Source organism: Oreochromis aureus, linkage group 14 (genome assembly GCF_013358895.1).
Source record: "Oreochromis aureus strain Israel breed Guangdong linkage group 14, ZZ_aureus, whole genome shotgun sequence".
Taxonomy (NCBI): domain Eukaryota; kingdom Metazoa; phylum Chordata; class Actinopteri; order Cichliformes; family Cichlidae; genus Oreochromis; species Oreochromis aureus.
In genome coordinates this window covers 21280059-21305395 of record NC_052955.1, presented here as the reverse complement: position 1 = coordinate 21305395, position 25337 = coordinate 21280059, and the positions used below count along the sequence as shown (strand labels likewise).

At 40.3% G+C, this 25337-nt stretch overlaps 2 protein-coding genes and 1 long non-coding RNA gene across 3 annotated transcripts in view; 2 read left to right on the top strand and 1 right to left on the bottom strand.

Annotated features, from left to right (window-relative positions):
• The first annotated feature begins 730 nt into the window (after positions 1-730).
• crybb1l3 (crystallin, beta B1, like 3) lies at positions 731-4399 on the top strand. The gene is made up of 6 exons (XM_031746692.2): positions 731-761; positions 1703-1776; positions 1898-2016; positions 2108-2240; positions 2705-2847; positions 3391-4399. Exons 2-6 carry the CDS (start codon positions 1711-1713, stop codon positions 3557-3559), a joined length of 630 nt encoding a protein of 209 aa, XP_031602552.1. The 5' UTR covers positions 731-761; positions 1703-1710; the 3' UTR covers positions 3560-4399.
• A 95-nt stretch (positions 4400-4494) lies between these two features.
• unc119a (unc-119 homolog a (C. elegans)) overlaps positions 4495-25337 on the top strand; it is a 38299-nt gene continuing 17456 nt past the window's right edge. The window contains exons 1-3 of the mRNA XM_039622469.1: positions 4495-5546; positions 23717-23830; positions 24029-24122. Coding sequence (XP_039478403.1) covers positions 5423-5546; positions 23717-23830; positions 24029-24122 — 332 coding nt within the window. The 5' untranslated portion in view covers positions 4495-5422. The remainder of the gene's footprint in view (positions 5547-23716; positions 23831-24028; positions 24123-25337) is intronic.
• Positions 7042-8399, bottom strand: LOC120443581. Its single transcript, XR_005615505.1, has 3 exons — positions 8333-8399; positions 7304-7483; positions 7042-7170 (listed from the first exon to the last, which is right to left on the bottom strand). It is a non-coding gene; the product is annotated as an uncharacterized LOC120443581 (long non-coding RNA).

Below are 25337 nucleotides of genomic sequence, written 5' to 3'. Positions count from 1 at the left end.
ATGACACTGACAGTGTTTTTATTTTAATATAGGAAACAAAAATACATTTAATGTTTCTGGTCTTTTGGTCACTTCACAAGTCATGTCAAGAAGCTGCCACTCTGCAAGTCTGCTGCTGTGCATGTAGAAAATAATGTGTCTGTATGATACAATCATGGATGCTTGTCTATCTACATGACTATAGCCTGTCGACCACCCAAATGTTCCAAAGAGTGTCCGTTTGCCTGCCTATACAAAAGCTACTGCAGTCAGCATATTAGAGACGTGGGGCTCAAAAGCTTAGACTGCATGCACGAAGCATCAAAAAAAAGAGAAAAAAATGTGAAAGGCAAAAAATATATATCACAGAGCAAGAAGTGAAAATGAAATGAAAGACAGAAAAGAAAAAACATGAAAAAAAGAAAAAGCTTTTTAAAAAGAAAGTCACGGAGAGAAGCGGCAGCTTCATACACACGGAACAACACACCTAAATGTGTCTTTGTTCTGTGTGTGTGTGTGTGTGTGTGTGCAGACTTTCTGCTGATGGCAGTGACTGTCCCTGGTCCCCCACAATGGTCCAGGACAACAAAAGGAGCAGCTGAGTCATCATGACTTGTCCACGGATTAGCAGCGTGCCCTTTGACCCCAGCTCACAGCCAATGAGAAGTCAGAATCCTGCCTCTGTAGACTTGGTTTGGATGTGAATGTATATATATATCCCCACTCATAAGGTCGGCGTCCATCATTTTCTCTAAAGGTCGGCCATTCCTTCAATTGTAACTGTAAGTTTTTCCTCTTTCTAACTTTTAAAGAACTGCTAGACTCGTTATTTGGAAATGTTGTGTTTGTTTTCCTGTCTACTGACACCTTGGACTCAAAGAACCAACTAGGGACTGCCTCTTCTCTTAAACCTTAACTCTGGCCTGAACAGGAGGAATATTGACACAGTACGTGTTCATTTGTCATCCTGAAGTTAACATGAAAGAGAAAGAGAAGAGACTGCGCCCAGTTCTTTTGTCCTTAAAAAGCTGCTCAGGCCACTATTAACAGATTTTATGGATGATCATCGACTGTTCTTGCAGTCCTGGAATATTTACACAGTAAATACAACTTTAAGGTCAAAATCTGATAAAGTGAGTTATTATAACTAAGCATTAAAAACTGATGAGCCTTAGATTTATGTTCACATAATAACGATGTGTCCAAAGTGCTTGAATATAAAGACACTCATAGTTTATTTTTGTTATTTTATAATGAGCTCAATCATTTCCAGAACTGATTTTTTTTATCCTTAATGAGCAGCTTGACTCTACTTGAACCCTGTTTTTGTTGAACTGGTGTGGTTGAAGTTCGCACCTTGACCCCAACTGTGATGTCACTGCTGCATGTGCCAGAAGAAAAACTGACTTCAAATTTTGTGTTTGTGTCAGTTTGCTTTGTGTTGACTCGTTTTATAGACTGCAAAAGTAAAACAAGCTACATCTGAAAACAGCCATTGGATAACTCTGAGAAAAACCTACTTTTGAATAAATAAGCATCAAGAATCTATCCAGCGAATCTTTAGAAAAAGAAAAAAAAGAGTAATCTTTGAGTTTAAATGACCACTATTTTAATTTAATTGCCGTGCTAGAGTTTGTGCCATGTTCCAGCAGTCGAGTGGAAGTAATTATCCTCTTCAGGATCTCTAAAAACAGCTGACTGACTTCATGCTTCTTCCCTCTAGAGCTGATCATGTCTCACTCAGGTGCTCAAGGCAGCATAGGCAGCCACTCTGTCATTGGGTTGCGCAATCACAAGGTACTGCTACAGTTTTCTTTTTAACATGAAGAGCCCTAAAAAAAACATGAAAACAAGTAATTATGTATCTAAAGTACTGTACTCGAGAAACGAATGCTTTCAGTGTGTTTTTACTTTTCAGATATACCTCTATGAATACGAGAACTTCCAGGGACGTAGGATGGACCTGTTTGGAGAGTGCCGTAACCTGTGCGAGAAGGGCATGGAGAGAATCGGCTCCATCCGGGTAGAGATTGGACCGTAAGTCACTGACCTCGTGTTAGACAAACTATGAGTGACAGCACACTATATAGGTTGCCCGTTTTCCTTATCTGTTTGTCCGCCTCTCCAGCTGGGTTGGGTATGAGCAGCAGAACATGACCGGTGAGATGTTCATACTGGAGAAAGGAGAGTACCCCCGCTGGGACACCTGGTCCAACAGCTACAGGTGCGACCGCATCATGTCAATCAGACCTCTCCGGATGGTAAGTTGTGGTGGACATGAAGGGTTTTTTTCAGCCTGTCAATTTTTGGTTTTGTTTCTGGTGTCCGCCTCACGTTGCAGCTCGTGTCCATCTATTCTTTCTTTTGTCTTTTGCTGGCTCAAAGGAAAGTTTTTTTTATTTTTTCCATTTCTGGATGAAAGGATTCATTAGATTTTTTGCAGCTGTTTCATTTTGAACTATAAAAAAAAACCCAAACAACAAAAAGTATTCAGTGTTGTTTTTCAAGGATTTGATTTTATCTTCTAAAACATTTATATTCAAACACATAACAAGTATTACACAACCATTGTGTATTTATGCATACATCATTTATCCTCAGTAATCCTAATAATGCTTTGGTTATGTTTTGGGGTTTTGTGGGGTGGGGGGGTGGGGGTTGTTAATCTAGAACAGAAATATGAACATTTACACAATCTGTGGCAAACAATGTATTTCTCCAACAGGACCCGCAGGACCACAAGATCTGCCTGTATGAATGTGCAAACTTTGAGGGTCGTAAGATGGAAGTGTGCGACGAGGATATTCCAAGTTTGTGGTCTTACGGCTTCCAGGATCGTGTTGCCAGCATTCAGGTCACCGGTGGAACGTAAGCCATTTCTAGTTATCTTTTTTGGCTAATTCGACTCAGGCTCAGTGCCAAATCCCCACTTGGTTTGAGCTTTCTGTTTAGGGCATGTTGTCCTGTTTCTTTGGGTGATCGAGGGGTACTGTTCACCCTGACTGTAGGGTGATTGGGCCATAACTGGTAGACTCAATGACCCAGAATCCAAAATGCCTCTGTCAGATAATAAGGATGATTTATAGCTTTAATGTGTTTGGGCTTTTCAGATTCAAAGATTCCAGAATTAGTCAAAAGGCTCCTTTTCATCTGTAGTCTCACAGACACACCATCACACCATCAGACAGTGTACACCTATATAGTCCAAACAATACTTAAAATTACAACATGGAAATCCACAGTGCAATAAGAAAAGGCAGAACAAATAAATATGAAAACAGATGTAAAATAAGAAGCACTGGGAGGTGTTGTCTTATACAGAAAATATCTTTCTCATTTGTGTAGCAACGTAGCTGAAAACTGAAAGCTAAAGCATTGTAGTTCACCTCTGTTTCTGTCTTCTTCTCATAGCTGGGTGGGTTACCAGTACCCTGGCTACCGTGGCTACCAATATATGCTTGAAATGGGTCCTTTCAAGCACTGGAATGAGTGGGGAGCCCACCACCCCCAGATCCAGTCCATCCGCCGCGTGAGAGACATGCAGACGCACCGCAGGGGCTGCTTCGAAATGACCGCATAGAGGAGTCCAGCTGACTAAAAAGGAGGGAATAGCAAGGGTGAAGTCATGCTGCTAAAAACATCCCCTGGAGACCCTTCAGCAGCCACATGGCCACACCAGCTAACAGCATTTTAATATTGTTTCCTGGTAGGATTTGGAAGTATGTGGCGGGGTGAACGATTCTGAATGGGATGAAAAGTTCTTATTGTCACAGACTCTCAGAGTAACTGTAACACAGGTTTAAAAAAAAAAAAAACAGTAGCAAAGCTCTCTGTCTACAGACCTCATGGAAAGATTATATGATTTATCTGAACGGGGATTAAAGGGGATTAGTGGATTTAATGGTTTGTGTTTATTAGTTTGTTTCAATGCTATTTTTCCAACCATACCTGCAACTCTTTGATTTTATTTTTATTTACTCGATGATGTATTTCAAGCTGAAATGATGTCACTAAGCCTGTTCATCACGGAGCTCTCCTTCTCCTGGGATCCATAGTATAGTCTAGAATAAAGGTACACATATCATATCCGCTCACAAAGTACTACCATGGACAGCTCTCAACCCAACACATGGCCTGCAGTTATTTCTCCAGGCAGAGGGAGGCACCATATCCTCATCGCAAAGCAACAGCCTCAGAGACTGGACGGCAATGCTGGTTAATCATTAAAATAGACTTAAAAGGAAGAAGAAGAAAAAAGAGCAGTGCAGAGCTGTGGGTTGCTGATGTGAATATCTTTTGGCTGGCCTGTTTCACCTCACTGATGGGGCTGTCCAGAAGGTTTGCATTTTAAATGTTCTCAGGGATGCTGGCATCTGGAAAGCAACTTTCCAATGGAAAAATAAAAGAACTGTACCTGAAAGCAAGTCTCACTGGGCCTACTCTCTTTTATCTCTTGTTGTTTTTTTCTTTTCTTCAGATGTTGCTGATGTTCGATGCTGCTCAGACTGGCTATGAAACAGCAGTCTGAAGTGCCTTTCTTTGTCATTCAGCTCGCTCTTTTGATTTTCCAGCCTGGAACTCAAGTTTCTTGCTTCTGGTTCACTCTCACCACATTCACTGAACCCTACCTGCTGGCACACAAGCTTCAGACAGATGTGAACACGTGGATCTTGAGAGCAGGCAGTCCCCAAACACAATTTAGACCATATGGTCTAAATAATTCTGTGACTATACCGTGACATTATTTGGTTTGCCGGTCGCTCTGCACTTCTATCTTGATGACTCTCTTCAGCTGTGCAGAGCCAAGCCTCAGCACCGATTATATTTCGGAGGCTAAAACGCAGACTGATACCTGCCCTAAAAAACAAAAACAGAGAGCCTTGCGTTGTGTAGCTTGCACATTCGCGCTCCGCCGTGCACTTTAGCACCACTGTCTCTTTCAACACAGCAGTGAACGCACCATCCACAATACGATTTCCAGCGGTTATTTCTGACACCCACTAACTTCCACGCGGGAGGTGACAGAGCTCATCTCGGAGGTGCGAAACTGTTATTGAGCAAAAAGCCAACCGCGCACGCACCGGCAGCGCATGACGAGGCGCGCAGACGGGCAGCCACGCTCCGCCGGTCGCTTTAAAGCCGCAGGATTTGGATTAAATAGCTGCGAGAGAACCGATGAGGCTTGGAGGAGGAGGGAGGGAAGGAGGGAGGGAGGGAGCCGAGGGCTGATTTTTATCTTTTACCGGATCGAGAAGGGGAGGAGGCTCGGAGAATGAGTTATTCTTGTAGCAGAGCAGAGCCTATTTGCTGTACGGCGTATTAGCCATCGCGTAACTAAAGGCTTCGACGCAAGTAAATCGGCTCCTGCGGCGACGACACCGAGAACATCAGAAAGCCTCAGTTCCTGCCAGGTCGCGCTCCGAACAACCCTCTCCTGCCGGACATGAAAGTGCAGCAAGGCTGCAACTCATCAGACATGGGCATCCCGGTTACAACCGAAGAAGAATTGCGCAAACACACCGTAATAACACCCGAGGATGTGCTCGGGCTACAGAAGATCACCAAGAGTGAGTAACCCGCCGCAACTCGCACGATACGGGGGGATGAGTTCAGCCTTACTGTTAGATGGGATTAGTGCAGACCCATGTGCTCCTTCCTTGTTCGCGGTGTCTTTTTTTGTAAATCTGCTTTCCTTGTTGAAAGATACCATGGACAGCGACTCTGACATAACCTCCGAGTGTTATAGCTTAAAAAAAAGATTAACCACCTGTAATCAGTGTGCGTTTCAGTCAGTGTGCAGTTGTAGATTAGATGTCTCGTCCAATTGCAGTTGTATTTGCCGTGCAAAGTTTGACTGGTACTACTAATGCATCAGTGTGTGTGTGTGTGTGTGTGTGTGTGTGTGTGAATGCTTCTAGTTGTTTTTTGGTTTTTTTGTACCTCTGTGTTTGACTGTGTGGGCACTGAAAGAGACAGCAGGTGAGTGTAGGTGCTTCTAATGTGCGCCTCTCAACTCCCACTGCAGGGGAGGGGGGCCTGAGTGATGCTTACTACTCCCTCACCTCAAGATACCTGTGGCTCTGAGGTAACAGGTGGCCGGAGAGGTGATCCACTGATTATAGCTCCTCTCAGACAGTTGGAACGAAAACAAGACAGTGATGCCATTAACTTGTTGTTTGTCATATATAACTGACACTTTCCACATTATGTAATGGAAGCAGGGTGGCCACAGAGGCTCTCCCCAGCACCAGGCCTGCTTTCCCTAGACTTTAATAAACGTGTGCTGGAGAAGGGGAACAGTGAAAACCTCTCTCACGTGTCTTCTTCTCACAAGGATGTTTCACGCAGGTGCTTTTAGTCCATCTATTGCATCTCTGTGGTGATCAAGGATGCACTATTATGAAACTGTACAATTTGTGGAGGTGGCTTGGTGTGAAAACTTACAATTTAGTAACACTACTCGAGGCCTGCGACAGTTAGTGTGAGCAAAGAAATGTGATTAGCTGATTTTACTTTCGTTTTTTTGAGCCTCATCTTAACAACTTTAGGAGCAAATGTGACCAAACTGTTACTAATGACTGGAATATCCATATGCAGTATTAAAGGATTGTGTGTGATGAAGCACTAAATCACACCCCAACTCACTGAGAAAAAAAGATGCTAATCTAAATATTAGAGTTAAGATTGGCCAACTATTATTATGCAACAGGGATTTCAACAAGGCAAAGCGACTGATCTTTCGACAAAGTGAAAAGGCAAACAAATCTAAATTTTTATTTAGATTATTCAGCTCGGTTTAAGTCAAGCTCTCATTCTTTTCTCAAACAGTCACATGGATTTTCATCCAGTAACCTCTCAGAAGAGGAGAGGCAGTGCTCGGCCTGCATCAGCCTGATAATTCCTAAATCACTCGTGATGGTGCGGTAATCTCCGCTCTCCACTGACATGTAATCTGGATTATGTCAGAATGGCTGTAACAGCATTCTGCAGTGGAGCCATACACCTCAGGTAATTAATGACCCTGGAGACTAAGAATAAGCTTACAAATGTGCTTGCCACTCATTCATTTATTGAGCTGCACCCTGTTATAGACACGCGGTGTGGTTGTAATCCTCGATGGTGAAAGATGACTTTTTCAACCTGTCGTCAAGCCCTATTTCACACCCAGGTGTCCAAAAGTGGTTCCAAGTCCTAACCATTTAACAAAAAACACACACACACACACATATCCCACAGATAAGCACAGTTTCATATAATTTGGGTTATTGTTTTGTGCTGCAAGGGAAAGAAAATCTTTTCTAGAAAAGGCGTCTGCAGAAAATACCGCAGCCTGCTGTGTAAATGACTTCTCCTTTTGTGCTTTTGGGAAGCAAATGCCACCATTTTGGGGCAGCCCAGCTCCAGTCTGTCACGGTGGTTCAGTGCTGATAAGCAAGGCACAGCACCTCATTGTCACACAGGCAGAACGGAGAAGCAATATAGTCCAGGCAGATGAGAAACAGTGCTGTGACATGAAAAATGGCACATTATCAGTTCACTGTTTGCATTACAGATGATTTATGATATGGCTGCAGACGAACATACTGTAAGCAGACTTACTGCTGACACTAAATTAATGCTGCGCATGTAATCCTGTAACCGTATATCAAGAATTACTGATGGACAAGAGCGGTGTGAAATATGTTATTCTTGGTTATAATCAAACACAGATTTCTGAAAAAACGGGAGACTTAAATTTAAAATATTTGATCCTGTTACGGACATTTCTGGAAACATTCTATATTGAAACATTTATTTACTTCTCTATTGTAGCCACTTTCCTGTCATCCACCATGTCTAACTATGTCTCCATGTAAGTGCACTTGAGTGCCGCAGAAAAGCAGTCAGGATTTCAGGCAAATTGTGCCTCTTGCTGAAAATGCATTTAAATTTCCAGCTGACAATTTAAAACACACAGTCCACAGTGAGATTACAGCTACCTGAGAGATCCAGATCCCTGAAATACTGCTGTTAGCAGGTGGATTCAGACAGAAAACGACCCTTTGTTGGAACGCTATGGGAAGGGTTGTGACTGTGGGTGTGTTTGGTTTATGATATCAGTGTGCAGCAGTGGATGCATTCACTGCTGCACACCAAAACCATAAAAATACTGAATCAGTCATTCATTACACCTCAGCTGTTTAAACAAATTATAACTGATTTGAACTGGTCTCTTTCAAAAGTGCTCATCCTCCACACCTGCACTAAATTAACTGTATTTAACGTTTACCTTTCCTTATATTCTGCTGTTGATACAACCAATATACATAGCCAAACTTTCAAACACTGAGGTCATCATCAAAGATGGACTTACTGGTTTTGTTCTTCAGTCTGTTGTTGCACTGTACCTGATATGGATGAAAGAATGGAGTGCTAATTTATTAGCTAATGCTAGTTAGCGCAGTTAGCTGCAATCATAAACTGACAGCTACAATGCAAAGACACCCATACGGGCTAATTAGTGCTAATTTGAATGAATGAACATAATGATGGATACACTTCATGGATTTGCTTGTATGACAGACAACAATCCAACAAAATCCAACATAAATGCTCCAAAAGACACAAATACAGTAAAGAGGTTCAGTTTAATGACTGTTCAATGATAGATGAGGCTGTAGGTGGTCTGGCGAGGAAGGAGCAGCTAGCAGGTCCAGCTTGCATGTGGTGTGGAGGTTTGCCGGACAACTTCGAGGCCAATCGGTTAAACAGAACAAGACCATATAAGCCAGGTCTCCATGGCTCTACCCTATTTGTACCTTAATGAGAATAAATGCGTATTATTTTCTCTTAGTTTTTAGGTACAAGCATAAAGCTGAAAACCAGCCCAAGGAGACTTCAAAGCTATCACCACAGTGATTCTAAATTAGAAACATAAAATGGTAGAAACAAATGCTTCAAACCTGATTGTCCATCTCTGGTTTCATTACCTGTTGAAGATCAGGCTTTGGCTACTGGGCTGGGGTCAGCAAACATTGATTTAATATCATCCTGGGTTCTTTACTAGCTTTGCATTAGCATGTTGTCTCTGCAGGTGCTTGTGAAGCAGTATAATGCATTTGTTTCTGTCTTGGACGCAGTTTGCACTTTACCTTCTCTCTCTTGCCCTTCTGGGAACTAAAAATAAAAGTAATGTCCGCTGTAGACTGCGCTGCTATTTTCCTTCTGCTACACATGAACTTTAAAAACTTTATCCACGCGGCACGCAGAGACCTGAAGACCTTTTGTAATGACATAATTGTAACTAATGTAATTACTGAATTTAGTACAGTATTGCATTACATTATTGCATTGCTGTAAGCTTTTAGACTTTGTAACCTGTTGGAGTCAGTCTTGAGCAGCACACAGAAGAAGTGAAGATTTAGCCACTTACATGCTGGCTTTATTTTTCAGAGACCAGAGACGGTCCAGTCAGACCCTTCTAACACAAGCTTTTAGAGTCCGTGTTGTGTTGGCTGGTTAGCTATCAAAGTCATGACTTCGATCACATTTTATGGTGCTTAAGTTTCTGTTTTGTTTTCATAGAGAAATCATAATGTACCAAAATTCTTGTTAACAAGCCAGAAACCATGACATCCACAAAACAGCTGGAACGGGCAACCAGGTAACAGCACAATTTTTAGAACTTTTTCTTAAATATGATCAAACAGCAATCATTCAACACAATTTTTGCTGGGTACTTACATTACCAGGCAACATGTTACCAGGTAATGTGAAACTGTCCACACTGCTTATGCAATTCAAAAAAGCCTCAGCCTGGATTTGAACCCAAGCCCTTTTTGGCTGTGAGGTAACAGTACTAATCACCATGCTGCTCTTAAAACCACAATGTCCATTATGAATAGAATGACCACTAGATTTTACCACTTTTCGAGGTGACAGCTATCTTTAGTTGAGACAAAAGCACAAATGCACACAGAAGAAGTTTAGTTTGTGTTGACTTTTTTGTTTTCAATGTTGTTTCATTCTGGATGTCCTAATTAGCCTGAAAAAGCAGATTGGTCAGTTTAAATCAGTTCGTCTGTGCAGGTTTGAACATGGTAATCGCACTCGTGTGCAGACCAAAACAACCGCACCAAGACCACCTCCTCCAAAGGGTCTCAGTCTCCAGAGCCGTTCGTTTATGGTGTGAATGTGATCCTACCCTGATACTACTACTGTGTACTATAGATGAGCACAGGTCCAGAACACAGAACCTTCTTCCTGTACTTACTTTTGTAGCTCCCGCCCCAGATACATCTGGCCAATGAGCTGACTGAACATTCTCACGTGGTTAGTTTACTAAAAGTTTACAAAGTAGCTTTGGAGCAAAGTAAGCCAACTATAGGTGTGAAAACACCCTTAGAGAGCTTTCATCCAGCTGTACCTGTTGTAATGGTCTCGTGAAGGATGGATGTAGAGTTTGGAACCTGACACTTCCCTTTTTCCAAAATACAGTCAGGTTAAAAAAAACAGTTATCTTCAGTGTAAAAAATGTTAACACCTTCATGGGAAGAGAGGAGCATGACCACACTAGATGCTTTCTTGGACTGTGGGTCTTTTTACTCAAAGGATCACTTGCGTGTAATTTTGAATTATCCAGATGATTTACTCAAAGCATTCTTGCTCCTTTTACATTAATGGGCAATCAATTATTTGGCCTTAATAAGTCTGGGACACAGAGCAGCGCTTTATCTACATCGGGCGGGATTTCCACTCTGTGATGTGTGCCAGCACAATGGATACAGTTTTAATTAAAATTGATTGGTGCAGCCGGTTCTTAATCTCCCATGCACAGCTGTCGCAAGGTTATTCTTTCGGAGCGATCTGAAGCGCAGAGAGCTGGCTTTTGAATCCACATCAGTCACTGGCACGGTCTCGTGAGGTGTCCCTCACATGAGTTTAGGCCTAATTTTTGGTTAAGCAATTGGATTATGATAAACGTGCACTTGTGAGACGGCCATCACCCTGTATCGGGTCTAACATGGTTACTGATCAATAACCTATGACTCTGTGCTTACTGGCTGGTGCTGGTATTTGTGTTAAGTCATATAATCAATTCTGATTGCTTGTGGATGACAAACTGTGAGAGCTGAAATAGAAAAATTACCACAAGTCAGGGTTTGGTGCTGAATAATTTCAGTTCAGTTGTGTATGCAAAGATGCCACCAAAACCATCGTAGTGTAATGAACCTTTAGTTTTACTTGAAGATGATTTTAGACTCCCCAGCATAGCTAAGCTAAATGACAATCATCAGTGGAGCTTCTGAATAAGTAATTGGAAAATATTCTGCTTATTAAGTAACATTAATATTCTTTCATGCAACTTACAAATTGCAAACAGCAGTCTAGAAAGATTACTGTGGCTTCAAGAGACTGTATGAAAATAAACTTACTAAACATATGCTCGTAGTCATTCATGCTGGATCTCTGCTCATTTTTTTCTCCTGATAGGATGAATTTTTTGAAAGAGCTACATCAGAATAAAAATGGGCAATCCTAAACAGGATGTAGTCAACTTTACTCTCTGCTTTTCTGCTGAGCTTTACTTATCGAGCCATTTGCGGAACTTAATCCATGTTTTATACATGTTATAAAACTGTATTAATATATTGAGCACACAAAGGACTCTTTGTTCTTATGACTGAAGTAATTAAAACTCTAAATAATAACAGAAAAAAAAACTTCTTTCATCTGTTCCCTTTAGGGCTCGCCACAGAGGTGCATGTCCTCCTTCATCTTGTCCACAAACTTCCTCTGTGGTCTTCCTTTTTTCCTCCTCCATCTTTAACATTCGTTGTCCAATACAAGTAAAAAATGGGCGTTTTCTTCTGTTCACACCATCACTGAAAGAGGACACTGCACTACTTTCAATGCAATTACATTAATATCAACAACAAGAGCTTTTAACTTTTAAACTGAAGAAGTTACTGTCCTTTTGATACACTCATTTCTAATTTTATCCATTCTGGTCGATCCCAATGAAGATTTTAACATCTTCAGCTGAGCCTCCTGTCTTGTTGTCAGTGCCTCCATCGCCAAACCATACAACACACAGCTGAAACCAGATATTCACATACACTTCAGAAAAAAACACAAACAATTTTTTTCTTTACCATCAACAATCGAATGAGAGTAAACTTTTTTGTTTTGGATCAATAAATATTAACATATTTTTTGTATTTGTGAAACGTCAAAATAAAGAGAGAGAAAATTGCTATGTATTTTTTACTTTTATCAAAGTCAGAAGTATACATACACTAAGTTTATTGTGTCTTTAAAGAAAAAGAAAACTCCAGATGATTCCATTCTGAGCTTGAGAAGTTCCTGATAGGTTGATTGAGTCTATTTGAGTTGGTGGCACATCTGTATATAAAGGCATAAATCACAGAGCCTCTTTCTTTGACATCATGGGAAAACAGGTCCACAAGTGTGGCTCATCTTTAGGTGCAATTTCCAGATGCCTGAAGGTCCCACTTTCATCCGTTAAGATACATAAAAAGCATGGGAACGTACAACCAATCATCTGGAAGGAAACAGATTCTGAGTCAAAGAGAGGAATGTTTCTTTGGTGCGAAATGTGCAAATCACCCCCAGGACAACAGCAAAAGACCTTCTGAAGATGCTGGCTGAAACTGGTACGTCAGTGTCAGTATCCACAACAAAACAAGAGCGGTTACTCTGGGAGGATAAAAGCCATTCAAAAACTTCAAAACCACCATAAAAAAAGCCAGACTACAGTTTGTAACTGCACATGGGGACAAAAATCTTAATTTCTGGAAACATGTCCTCTGGTCTGACGAAGCAAAATTGAACTGTTCGGCCGTAATGATGAAAAAGGGGGAAGCTTTGAAGCCTCAGAACACCATCCCAACTGTGAAGTATGGGGGTGGCAGCATCATGTTGTGGGGCTGTTTTTCTGCATAAGGGTCTGGTGCACTTCACAAAATAGAAGACATCATGAGAAAAGAAAATTATGTGGACATATTAAAGCAACATCTGAAGACATCAGCCAGGAATTTAAAGCTTGGGTGCAAATGGGTCTTCCAAATGGACAATGACCCCAAGCACTACCTCCAAATTAGTTACAAAGTGCCTTAAGGACAACAAAGTCGAGATATTGGAGTGGCCATCATAAAGCTCAATCCCATAGAAAATTTGTGGGTGGCACTGAAAAGGCGAGTGCGACTACAAACCTGTTCCAGTTACACCAGTTCTGTCAAGAGGAGTGGGCCAAGATTCCAGCAAACTATTGTAGAAAGCTTGTGGAAGGATACCCAAAACATTTGACCAAGTGAAACAGTTTCAGGACAAACCAAACACAAAGGAAGTGTATGTATACTTCTGACTTTGATGAAAGTAATAAAAAAAAATACATAACAATTTTCTCTTTCTTTCTTTCTTTCTTTATTTCATAAATACAACAAATAAGTTAATATTTATAGATTTAAAACAAGAAATGTTTACTCTGATTTGATCTTTGAGGGTAAAGAAGAAAATGTTTTTGTGGTTTTTTTAAGTGTATGTAAATATCTGGTTTCATTTGCAGCAGGCCTCACTACCATCTAGTAAATCTTCTTCAACTAAAGGAAAAATAAAAGTATTTAAATTTAAGTAGCATTAAATTTACACGCTGTGTATATTGGGAGAAACTAGAGCCCCACAGTGCTGACTTATGCAGGCTATTTGTTAGATGTTTGCTGTGTTGAACTTCACTTTTTACCTATTATAATGAAAGAATTTCCCAGCCTTGAGATCAATAAAATACCTTTTTTCTAATGTTATCTTAATGGAGGAGACACAGCTTGTTACATATAAATTAGCCTACAGTAACATTGCTAACAGGTTTAAATAGTTAAAATCTTTCACCACATGTAATTACTCTGCAGTAGACTAGTTATAGTGGTTATTTGGTACTCTGACGTTGCATTTCCCTTTCAGTGTTACCAAAATTTTGTTGCATTCATGAAATTCGAGACCTAAAATAACTAAAAGCATTTAGTTTGGTTTCTTTAGTTTCTTTGCTTATGTTTTATTATCAACATAACAGAACAATTTTAAAGAAAAACAAACCGTATAGACCCACTTTAAAACAGACTTAAGCCATTTTGAGCTCTTACCATGCTTGTGCTAAGGAATCAAATTAAAAGTAATGACAATAACTTTGAGAAACAGATAAAAGTATTTGCTGAAATATAGGAAAATATTAAAAGACACATTTCAAATTAATTCTGACAGAAGTCCAGCCACAGGTGAAGTATACCAGAAGCATCGGAGGTGAAAGCAAACAAATCTCACCATGAACTGTTAAGTTTCTTATGACACTTCTATTTTCAGTTCATAGCTAAGGACACTAAAACAGGATGTGTATAGATGTGCATCCATGCTAGCCACTGATACGGAGGTCTAGAGAATTTAAGAGGATCATTTTCATATTAATCTAGTTTTCTTGTCAGAGCCAAAGGAGACAGGTGGAAGGGCCACATATGGATCCAAAGCCACAGGTTGGAGGCCCATACTATAAGACCTGATGGTAAATGGCCTGTATTTGTATAGCGCTTTTCTTAGTCCCTAAGGACCCCAAAGCTCTTTACACTACATTCAGTCATCCACCCATTTGCACACACATTCACACACTGGTGATGGCAAGCTACATTGTAGCCACAGCTGCCCTGGGGCGCACTGACAGAGGCGAGGCTGCCGGACACTGGCGCCACCGGGGCCTCTGACCACCACCAGTAGGTGGGCAACGGGTGAAGTGTCTTGCCCAAGGACACAACGACCAAGACTGTCGGAGCCGGGGCTCGAAGCGGCAACCTTCCGATTACAAGACGAACTCTTGAGCCACGATCGCCCCGGTTCAAATATTCATATCAGTGTGCTGCTGAATCTGCTACTTTAAGCAGTCTCTATCTATTTGCAAGGTGATGCAGTTTTACAAGTCACAATAAACACATCAGTAGTTTTTAAATATGTTTTTTTTATTTTGAGCTGTTTTGTTCTGCAGTTTAATTTGAGCTATTTTATGCACTTTTTTAAGTGGATGATGTCCATGAAGAGAGGTGGAGTGTGTGTGTGTTTACTACCAGGCAGAGGTTATATCATACTCCATACTGAAGTGGTTCCACCTGAAGAACAGATGACCTACATTCAGTGTACATGTGTGCACAATCAAACCTGCCGATCTTTGAGGATCTTTGCCTGCTAGCAAAAACGAGAAGTTATATGTTTAATTTCAGCATTTGCAGTTTTTGTAGGGATTTTACTTTTTTATTCTCTGAAGGCTAGTTTAGGCATAAAAGTTACTTTCAGCTGTTCTGTTGCCACAAGGGGTCGCCCGATTGGATAGCACCTAATGTTTGCTCTGCATTGGCAGAGTTTTATGCCAGATTCCCTTCCTGACACAACCCCAGAGGGGAGTTCTGCCTCCAGCTGGAACCAAACCAGCATCCTTTCAATTGCCAAGCAAATGTTTTAACCACTGCACCATAGCTAGGCATAAAGGGTGGAAAGGAAAACAGCTGGCAGAGGTAACAACAATCAGTCCTTGTAGTAAGCCAGGTGAACGCTAACATCTGTTTTCACTCCAACATCTTAAAAAGAAAACAAAGGGGAAAAAAATTCTCAAATTTTCATTGCTCATTCATTTCATTATATATATATATATATATATGTGTCTGTGTGTGTGTGTGTGTGCCATGTTTTGATATGCCAAAAACTGGAATGCTAATATACTTGTGGGGACAAAATGCCCGTCCCCACGAGTTTAAAGGTAGTTTTGAGACTCAAAATGTGGGTTTTGTGTCAGGGTTACAACTAGTTTATGGTTAGGTTAGAGTTAGGCATTCATTTCTGATGGTTAGGGTTAGGTTAAGTGGCTAGGGAAGGCATTATGTCAATTGTTTGTCCTCACTAAGATATGAAAACAAGTGTCCACAAGATTATTTGTTGTATCCACCCCTGAGAAGCTACAGACAACTCTGCTATTTTTATCCAAATCCGCCACGTGAACCAAAGTCAAGTGATTGGTGCACAAGCAAAAATTATGCAGGTAATTAAAGAACTTGCGTAACAACATTGACATAAATATTTGATTAGTAACTGTAATGTGATTACTTAATTTAGGAACCATAGTGCATTGCAGACAAATGTAAAGAATTACCACCAGCACTGATCATAAGATACAGGAAGTCCCGGATCTTTCCCCCCCTCCTTTTTCTGGTTGGAGAAAGATAAGAAGAGAAAAATCTCATCTGCATTCAGCTGCTCAGAATGCAGCCTCTCCATGAACCTCACCATTTGTCAGTTTGCCTGCAGGTTCTGTTAACTGAGAGACATGAAACAACCCGCCGCACTCAGGTGCACCATACATCATTACATGAACTCCAACGTGTAATGCTAATGCCACAAGCAGCCAAAGGCTATGGATTTAAGATGAAGACATGCAAACATGTTTTGAATTTTCCTTACTTGTGTTCTTAGATTTATTCAAAACAAGGTCTTAAAACTAATCAAAGGCCACACAGTCAAAGAGAAAGAATGAGCCATGTGGAGTCAATCCCTGTGGCTGAAAGTCTGTAACTCCGGGCTAATCTCAGGGATTAGGGAGCTATAAGTGGCACCCGTCAGACAGGCTCTGGGATTCTGAACGCAGGAGCACAGCATGACTCTTGACTCGGTGCTAATTTTACTCTCTGTAGAGGTGCTGCTCTCTCTTTTCAGGACTCTGTTGACAACTGAAAATTCATGTATTTAACAAAAGCCTGATCTTAGTCTAATAGCATGAGTCTGATTGTTATCCAAGAAATTAGATGTGTCAAGGTTAGAGTAAGATCCAGAAGGTAAAGGCAGAATTAAAGGCCTACCTGAGCTGGAAGATAATGACATGTTTCAGCAAAATGACAAGCACAGTACAGTAAGGTCTCATGTCACAAGTGGAGTCACTGTTTTCACTGCCACAGGATGTCTAATTTCTCCTGCACTTCAGGCACATCCTGCACAAACCTCTATAGGAGGAGGCCTCAGGCATACCTCCATTGGATCCCAGACGTGGTGCATTTCGTTTGCATACGACTGATGTCAAATCCGAGATGCTTTCCTTTGATTTGCTGCTGCACCTTGTTGTTGTGGAGCAGGCAGGTGGAACAGGAGAAGGAAAAAGACTGGCTAATCGAGCTAGTGCTCTATCACAAGGAGCGTTGCTAGGTGACAGTGTTGAAGGAAGTGAAGTGCAGCACTTTGTGTGTGTGTGTGTGTGTGTGTGTGTGTGTGTGTGTGTGTGTGTGTGTGTGTGTGTGTGTGTGTGTGTGTGTGTGTGTGTGTGTGTGTGTGTGCTAAAAGGAAAGAAGAGTAAACTGACGAGTGGAACCATCATTTTAACCATATTTTTATAACACTAATCATATGAGTTAAAGGGATTTTAAAAGCTGGGATGGACGTCCTGTCTTTACAATGATGGACGGTTATGTTCTTGTACTTTTTTCCTTGTTAGTGAGATGCTGTGTACAGGTTTTCTTTTTTACAACACCAGTAAAGCTACTTGTTCGACATGTTTTACTCTCTGGACAAAACTTACTGTGTGTAAAGCCTAAAATGTTCTATTTTAAGCTTATGCTTGTTCCCTGGGTGTTAAATACTGCTGTTTTCTGAAAGTCACTTAGAGGTACACACAGTGCCCTTTAGCACTGTGTATTTGTGATGCACTGATTGAAACAATAGTTAGATGACAGTCACTTCCAAATCATCACATATTGATGCTTGCATAATTTTTTAAATGTGCAGGGGTAATCTTCATGGCTGGACTATGTTAAGATGCTGGCTTCAGCAGCAGTATTTTTCTTCCCATTAATCAGCAGTTATATAACTTGTAACAACAGACTCCTGAAACACCCCTCACAGGACACCTTAAACGAAGCCTTTAGACTGGTTGGGTAAACTCCCACACACCCTTAAATATCCTCCAAACTATAAACAACTGGTGGAGTAGCCCATGACCAGGACGAAAACCACCTAGAGCAGAGTTAACTCCTAACTTAATTGCTTTCATAGATAATATATAAATAATCCCAAATGTGCTATAGTAGGTAGATTTGCCCTGGCTACATGTTTTCAGAAACCAGTCTGAGACCTGTTTGTTTATACTGTACTTCTCTGTCTTTCTTTCTTTCTTTTTCTGGTGTTCTCAATATGTTTCACAAACTGAAAATGACATTTATCCTTCAGTTTGTGTTTTTCCCCTCACACCAAATTTTGTGTTCTCTAAACACCGAGCATGTGAAAAGGGCATATTTTATGACTACTACAAATCTCTGAAAGGCAGTCACCCATCATCAGTCAAGCTGCTCCATGTGCAGAGGCTGTGAAATCAAAGTGTGTTTTGTAGTGTGTAGTCTGAGCTTCATGCGACCGTAGGAGCACACAGAAGTGTGCAAATTCTTGCACTGCACTGGGTGAAAGTGATTTCATTGGCTTTGCTATCAGATGAAACGCTCCATCTGTCTTTTTCATCAGGTTTGGCAAGAAGCCGTCTCTGATTCACAAAGTACATCTATCAGTCATCTGTCCACAAAGACAGCAAGTTTAGTAGCTGTTACAGAAAATACACTTAGAGCACTCGTCAGACAGATTTTGAGAAAAGGAAGGGCTATTTCACCAAAAATGATGAGTTCAGTTTTCCTTGAGGTTGTAGCATAAAAGATTGTTACTGGACAGAGGGAAAGAGCACTGACTTTGAGTTTTCAGTCAGTGTATTCTTCATTCGATCAAAACAGCCAAATATGTTCTAGCAATGTTATAATATACTGTGAGTAAACTGTGTGAATAGTTTTGACCTAATAATTGATTCTGTATGTACAGTACTGTACAAACGTGTTGAACCACCCGTCATTTCTTATATATTTTGCTTCCGAGGAGCGAGATGTCCTTGCATTTTTCAAGTGGTCTTGAGTAATAGTTCTCCAGGTTTTCTGAAGTTCTTTCAGTGTTTCTTTGGACATTGGCTGCTTTTTCACATAATTTCAGTCCAGTCCTTGTACCTGACCATTTTCAGAAGAATGTTTGTCTTATGAAACCACAGTTGAAAAGTAGCATTAAATTTTGATGCACGGTCCAGTATCATTTGGAAATCATCTGATGGGCAATAGCTTAATTTTTCAGCATGACAAAGACCCCAAACACACTGCCAGTGCAGTAAAAGCATACCTGTCAGAATAACACATAGATGAACACTGTCAGTCATGGATTGGCCTCCCCAGAGCCCGGACCTGAACATTATTGAAGTAGTGTGAGATCATCTTGACAAAAAACAGAACAAAAGGCAGACAACATCCAAAGAAGAGCTCTGAATGTCCTTTAGGAAGCCTGGAGAACTATTCCTGAAGACTTAAAAGAAATTACAAGAAAGTTTAACAGGAGAGTTCAGGCTGTGCTAAAGAATAAAGGTGGCCTTACCAAATACTGACATTCAGGCTTATTAGCATGGTAACTATTTGTGCCTTATATGCTGTATTTCCATATATGTTTGCTGATGTTTCAATAAGTCATTGTACCTATTTCCCATTTTCATAGCAGAACATAAAGAAATCAAAGGTAGCTCAAGACTTTTGAACAGTGCAGTATGCATGCGAGAGTTTCCTTTTTAAGTTGATGGTTTAACCGTGTGAGCAGGGTAACACACTGATGGACTTCAGTGTAACGTACATCCTTCACTTTGAAAATAATGTCAAGGCTGCAATTACAGTAGCTATTTTAAGCTTTAGATCCTGAGTGTAAACACTTTCCTCTCTGACTCTGCTGCATCCCTGAAACAGTCATTTAGTTCAGGACCCTGACATGCTGTCATATTAAACATGAGCTGTAAATGGTATGGGGGAGGTGAGAGAGGTTGTAGATACTTATGTTATTAGTGTGAGTAACCCAAACAAGCATCTAATCTCTGCAGCATGAAGAGCGTAGTTTTGCACTGTGTTAGATAACAGTATTTGATTCAGCTTTCAGCCAAGATGACGATTTCAGTTCTTGGGTTTATTTCAAAACGACACCACGCTAATCGCATCTAGGCCACATAGCATGCAGGCACTCTTTAAATCCTATGTGAAAGTTGCATTTGCAGCAGTAACATTAGGCTTATAGTAATGTTCCCAGTGCATATAAGCCCCTCACATTAAAAAACCACAGCACTAGAGGGCGCTGCATCAAACACCTGCTATCTATACTCTCACTGTTTCAGAAAGTAAAAGAAAAAGATTAAAAAATAAAGAGCTAAAATCTCTTGACCACGCTGTTATTCACTATGGAAATGGGAAGCCACTCCAGTTTCAGAAAACACGAGCAATATAAAAAAGCAGCAAAACCTCATAGAAAGGGGAAGCATTACCATGACGGACCAGCTGCGGAAGTGACAAGCTAACGGTAACTGTTTGCGTTCGTTCAGCCATTCTGTTCATGGTTTAGCGTCAAAGTATCCACATTAATGAATTAAAAACACTTAATAACAAATTCACTTTTTTAATGATCAAATATCCCAAATTTAATTACGATTAATGTTAAATGTGGTAACTGAATCCCCCTGGACTGTAGCTAACTCCACATGTCATTCCAGAAAACTTGCACAGATTCCCAATCGAAAAACAAATGATCCAGGCTTTCAGTATTATTATTTTTACAGAATACACAACTGGGTTCCTAGCATCAAGTATCTACAGCTGTCTTCTTTTTTTTTTTTTTTTTTTTTTTACAAAACTTGTCTCGGGCAATGACTGTCTACAGTCATTGGTCTCGGGTCACAGCTGAAGCTGCTCCGTCACATAAATGTCTCCCCAAAAACACTTCCGTTGTGTTTTGTCTGCTTTTGTGGTGTTTTTCCATTTTTCTTAAGTTGCAGTTTTTTTTACTTCACAGGGCCACCGTAGAAAGATGACACGATCTCATTCACCTAAATATCAAAGCTCATAAAGTTTTTAACTCTATGCAAATTCTGAGTTAAAATACATGTCAGATGTTAGCATTCGTTAGCATTCACCTGTGTAAATCTCCATTAAAACTGTGCAAAATAAGGGATATTCTTTAACTCCGGCATAACAGCGTCCAGATTTCTTCTTTTTTTAAAAATTATTATTACTTAATCAATTAAAATGATTGATTGATTATTATTAAACTTATTTGGTGTGCAATAAATTTCACATTAAGTGTCAGCTATTGTGTCTTAACCTTTATGAAGAAGTCTATAAATACCTCAGAGCAGGTGGCTAAAGCCTGTGTGGCCCATCTGCTCCTTAACCCTCAGAAGGAAGGAGTCAAAGATGTAACTGTGCAGGTTTGTGTGTGTGTGTGTGTGTGTGTGTGTGTGTGTGTGTGTGTGTGTGTACAAATACACAGATCCATTCAAGTCAGGTGATAATGCATTTAGTGTAACTTATGTTTGTCTTTCTTAATGTATCATATGAAAGACCCTTCAACACTTACGCAACGTAGATGGCTAATAATACTTGCCCTTACCATACCCTAATGAGATACAGTGTGTGTGTGTGTTTGTGTGTGCGCTTCTCAAACAGTCAGTCCATGTGATGGTAAAACACAATAAGCCTCTTAGGTCTAATCCTGCCCCGTTGGGAAGGCAGTGTCTCACACATGCCACGCACACATACGTGCACACACAGCGCCAACGTGGCTAAATCTGACGGTTCTTTGGTTTAATGCCATCAAAATCCTGAAAAAGAAAAGTGATAAAAAAAAAAAAACATTTATTGTTATTGGCGGAAAGCAACCTGTTTGGTCAACAATATTACAGGACAGTAAGAAAGTCATCATCATCATCATTTATAAAGCACTTTCAAACAACCACAGGTGATGCAAAGTGCTGAACGAATTAATACAATTATATAATACATTAATAAAAAAACAAATGAAAGCAAAAAGTAAAGTAATTAATTAGTTAGTAGCTAATTTAATTACAAGAAAAGCTAAGTCTCGCTGAGGCCGAAAGTCAAAGGATAAAAGTGGGGTTAAGATGTGTTTTAAAAGTGGACAGTGTGTGCGATTATCCAAATTCTTTATGGTAATTTAGATTTTCAGCACATAACAAACAAATGAGAGGTAAAAGCATCTGAAATTATATGAGAATGAGAATGTTTTTTATGATCCTTCTTCCATATAATGTTTCTTTAAAAAAATAACAATAAATAAAATATCAACAACAAACAACAAAAAGGAGAAACAGGAGATAGAAGATATGTTAATGACATGTGGCATATAAATGCACAGGAAGAGGAAGAGAGGAGAATTGCTTTTTGCTCCATGGGAGGTCTCCCACCAGCCTGAATTTACAGCAGGAAAATCCAAGTTGCCATCCATACGCTTTATCAAAAACAACACCAGCAAGGCAAGATTTACAGTGCTGCTTTGGTGTCCAGTTGTAGATCCTAAGCAGGTATGCAACTGATGCAGTTCTCCAAACAATAACATGTAGCTTTGAGTTGATGATGCCCTGCATAGGTCAAATACAGAATAGTTGAAAAGTGGGCCAGAGCAGGAAAGTGGAAGGCAGATGAGTTCCCCATGAAAGAGAAAACCTTTGGTTGGCTCTAAAAGGCCCCTGAAAAGTCTAGAGAGAAACAACTAGAGAGAGAAAGCGAGATCATATTTCTCACATATGAGCTTCTCTTTATTGTTTCCCAGTCTAATTCAGAATTGAATTTAAAATCCTTCTCCTCACATACAAAGGCTTGAATGATTAGGCGACATTGTCTGTGCTGCTCATAGGGGACTGTCAGATTGTTTGGGGCTTTTAAGGTATAAAATCTGAAGCAACTGTTATTGTTAGCTGGCGATATTAAACTAAATGAAACTGAAATTAATTAAATTGAACTGAATTGGATGACTATGGGAAATTATTTTTGTTTGTAACACCGCTCCCAGGTGATTGTAGGATGCTTATCTTACAATACAAAGCGCCTTTGCTGCTATATAAATGCATGTAGAAGTTGATCTGCAAAGCTGTCCGTAAGCTCTGGATAGGACCAGTGCAAAACTATGTTTAAGCTGTTAAACTTCAACTTTAGTTAAAAATTAAATAAAGAAAAGCTATTTCTAAACAACTCTAACATACAGCTCATCCATACAATAATAGGATCTCCATGTTTTGTGAGATTTCTTTATCTGAAGGTAAGTATATGCATACTCAAACCGATCACAAAAACAATTCAATCACACACCAGAAAGGAGGTTACATAACTGCCGCTGTCAAACCTGAGTCTGGGCATATCTTCCAGTGCACATAAGTACAAACATGTAAGAGATTAGTGAGTTGCTTTGAAACTTAGAAACTTTGTGTAACGTGTTTAGCTTCTGCTTTGTGTGTCTATCCTTTTGAGCGAGTCAGACAATTCCCTCAGCTCAGCGTGACCTGAACGTCTGTCTTGGCTTTCACTGAAGTAGCTGAAGTAGGGAGTTTTGTATTGTGGCTTCTCTCGGCGCAGAGGAAGATAAAAATGTGCAAAAATGGCTTTCCTGGCACCGCTGTGATGTTACACTGGTGACTATTCTTCAGCACAGAGCTGGCTTTTATGAATGTGAGACCGGTTCGGGCCTGCCTGTAACAACAGATATGACTGTTTCTTGGAGTGTAACAGAAGTCTGTGGTTAACTGACAGTTTGCTTTGTATCATGTACAAAAAAACAGAAGAACCTAAGACACATTTTTTTCTTTTTTTTCTGTCTTCAGATTACCTCTGCTCTCCAGAAGAAAACGTCCACATGATCGACTTCACCAGATTTAAGATCCGTGACATGGAAACGGGGACTGTCCTCTTTGAGATCACTAAACCTCCGACACCAGGTGAGCTCCAACGTGCAGAAACTAGATAACACATTATATGGCAGGTCCAAAAACCTTCCAATATGTCAAATGGTATATTGGTTCATCAGTTTAATAGAAAAACCTGCACGCATATGTGCATAGCTCGAATGAGCCAAGCAAGGGCTGGAACTCAAAAAGCTGACTGCTTTTTGTTGTTGTTATTCATCTTGTCTTCAGCTGGCGGTAAAAAGCAGTGTGACCCCAATGCCGGCCGTTTTGTCCGATACCAGTTCACCCCGGCTTTCCTACAGCTGCGGCAGGTTGGAGCCACGTAAGTTCCCATGTGGTGTGTTATCCAGTCAACCCTGCTGCTCCGACTGAGGAAATGTACCGGAATTAGGATGTGTGTAGGCTCTGGTGTCGGGCAGCAGGCTGACAGCAATGAGTGTGAACATACAGAGTGGCCCAGCCCATCTGCTGAGTCAGGCACCAAGTAGCCAAAAGTGCTCATCATGAGACTGAGTGCAGATTTCAAACCAACACATCGACTGACTCATCTAAGCTGGGATTAGCCCTAAATTTGTATCATTATTATTATAATTATTGTGTGGATGCTGGAGGCATCCACACTATTGAGTTCCTGTTTCTCTTTATTCTTTATTATTATTATTATTGTGTGGATGCTGGAGGCATCCACACTATTGAGTTCCTCTTGGGACTTCCGTACACTTTTCGCCGTGGATCTACTTCCACAATTTTCAGCCGATTTTCACCGTTCAAATTTTAAACTATTCTGCTATTTCTGCTAATGATGGCTATGTCTTTTGGTATTTTATACTATTATACTTTTTAAAATATTAAGCTTAATTTGTCCCATTGAAATGAATGGGAAACTTCCGCAATTCTGCTAAAACTTACTTGTTTTTGAAACTTAACTACTTTTTCCTACTTTCACGTAGAACAACCATTCAAACTTTAAAATGTTCTCAAATTATTGGGCTATTTAGAAATAAATCAGCTTTTTCAAATCTTTTACCGTTTTACTTTTATGCCTCTTAAAGTTTTGAGTTGCAAAATTGTGATTTTCACAAAATACATGCGTTGTTATGGTTGCTATGCACTTGGCTTCCAGTGTGCCACTGAAGGTTTTGCAGTCTTCTCTTCATGTCCGAACAACTTCTTGCTACTTGCTCAATTTTCACTCAACTTCCACAAATTATACATCAAAACGTAGGTATTTGCTGCTGGCTTTCCGAAAATGTCACTATCATGGTTGTGAGATTTATAGAATTTTGGCAAATCTCCTCAGACCAACACAAAGTCGCAAAACTCTCCATAGAAAGTCAATGGAGAGTTTGTTCAAAATCACCGCTTGATTTCTGTAATGAGAGGCATATTCGAATCGTCATATCTCCTTAACGAAGCAAAGTTAAGACATAAGGCTTGTCCCAGTATATCTTCAGACACTCCTGACGCTCACAATTCAAGAATTTCTTTCTCACCTATTACCGTTCTGAAATGAGTTAGACTTGTTTGAGGGTAGGAA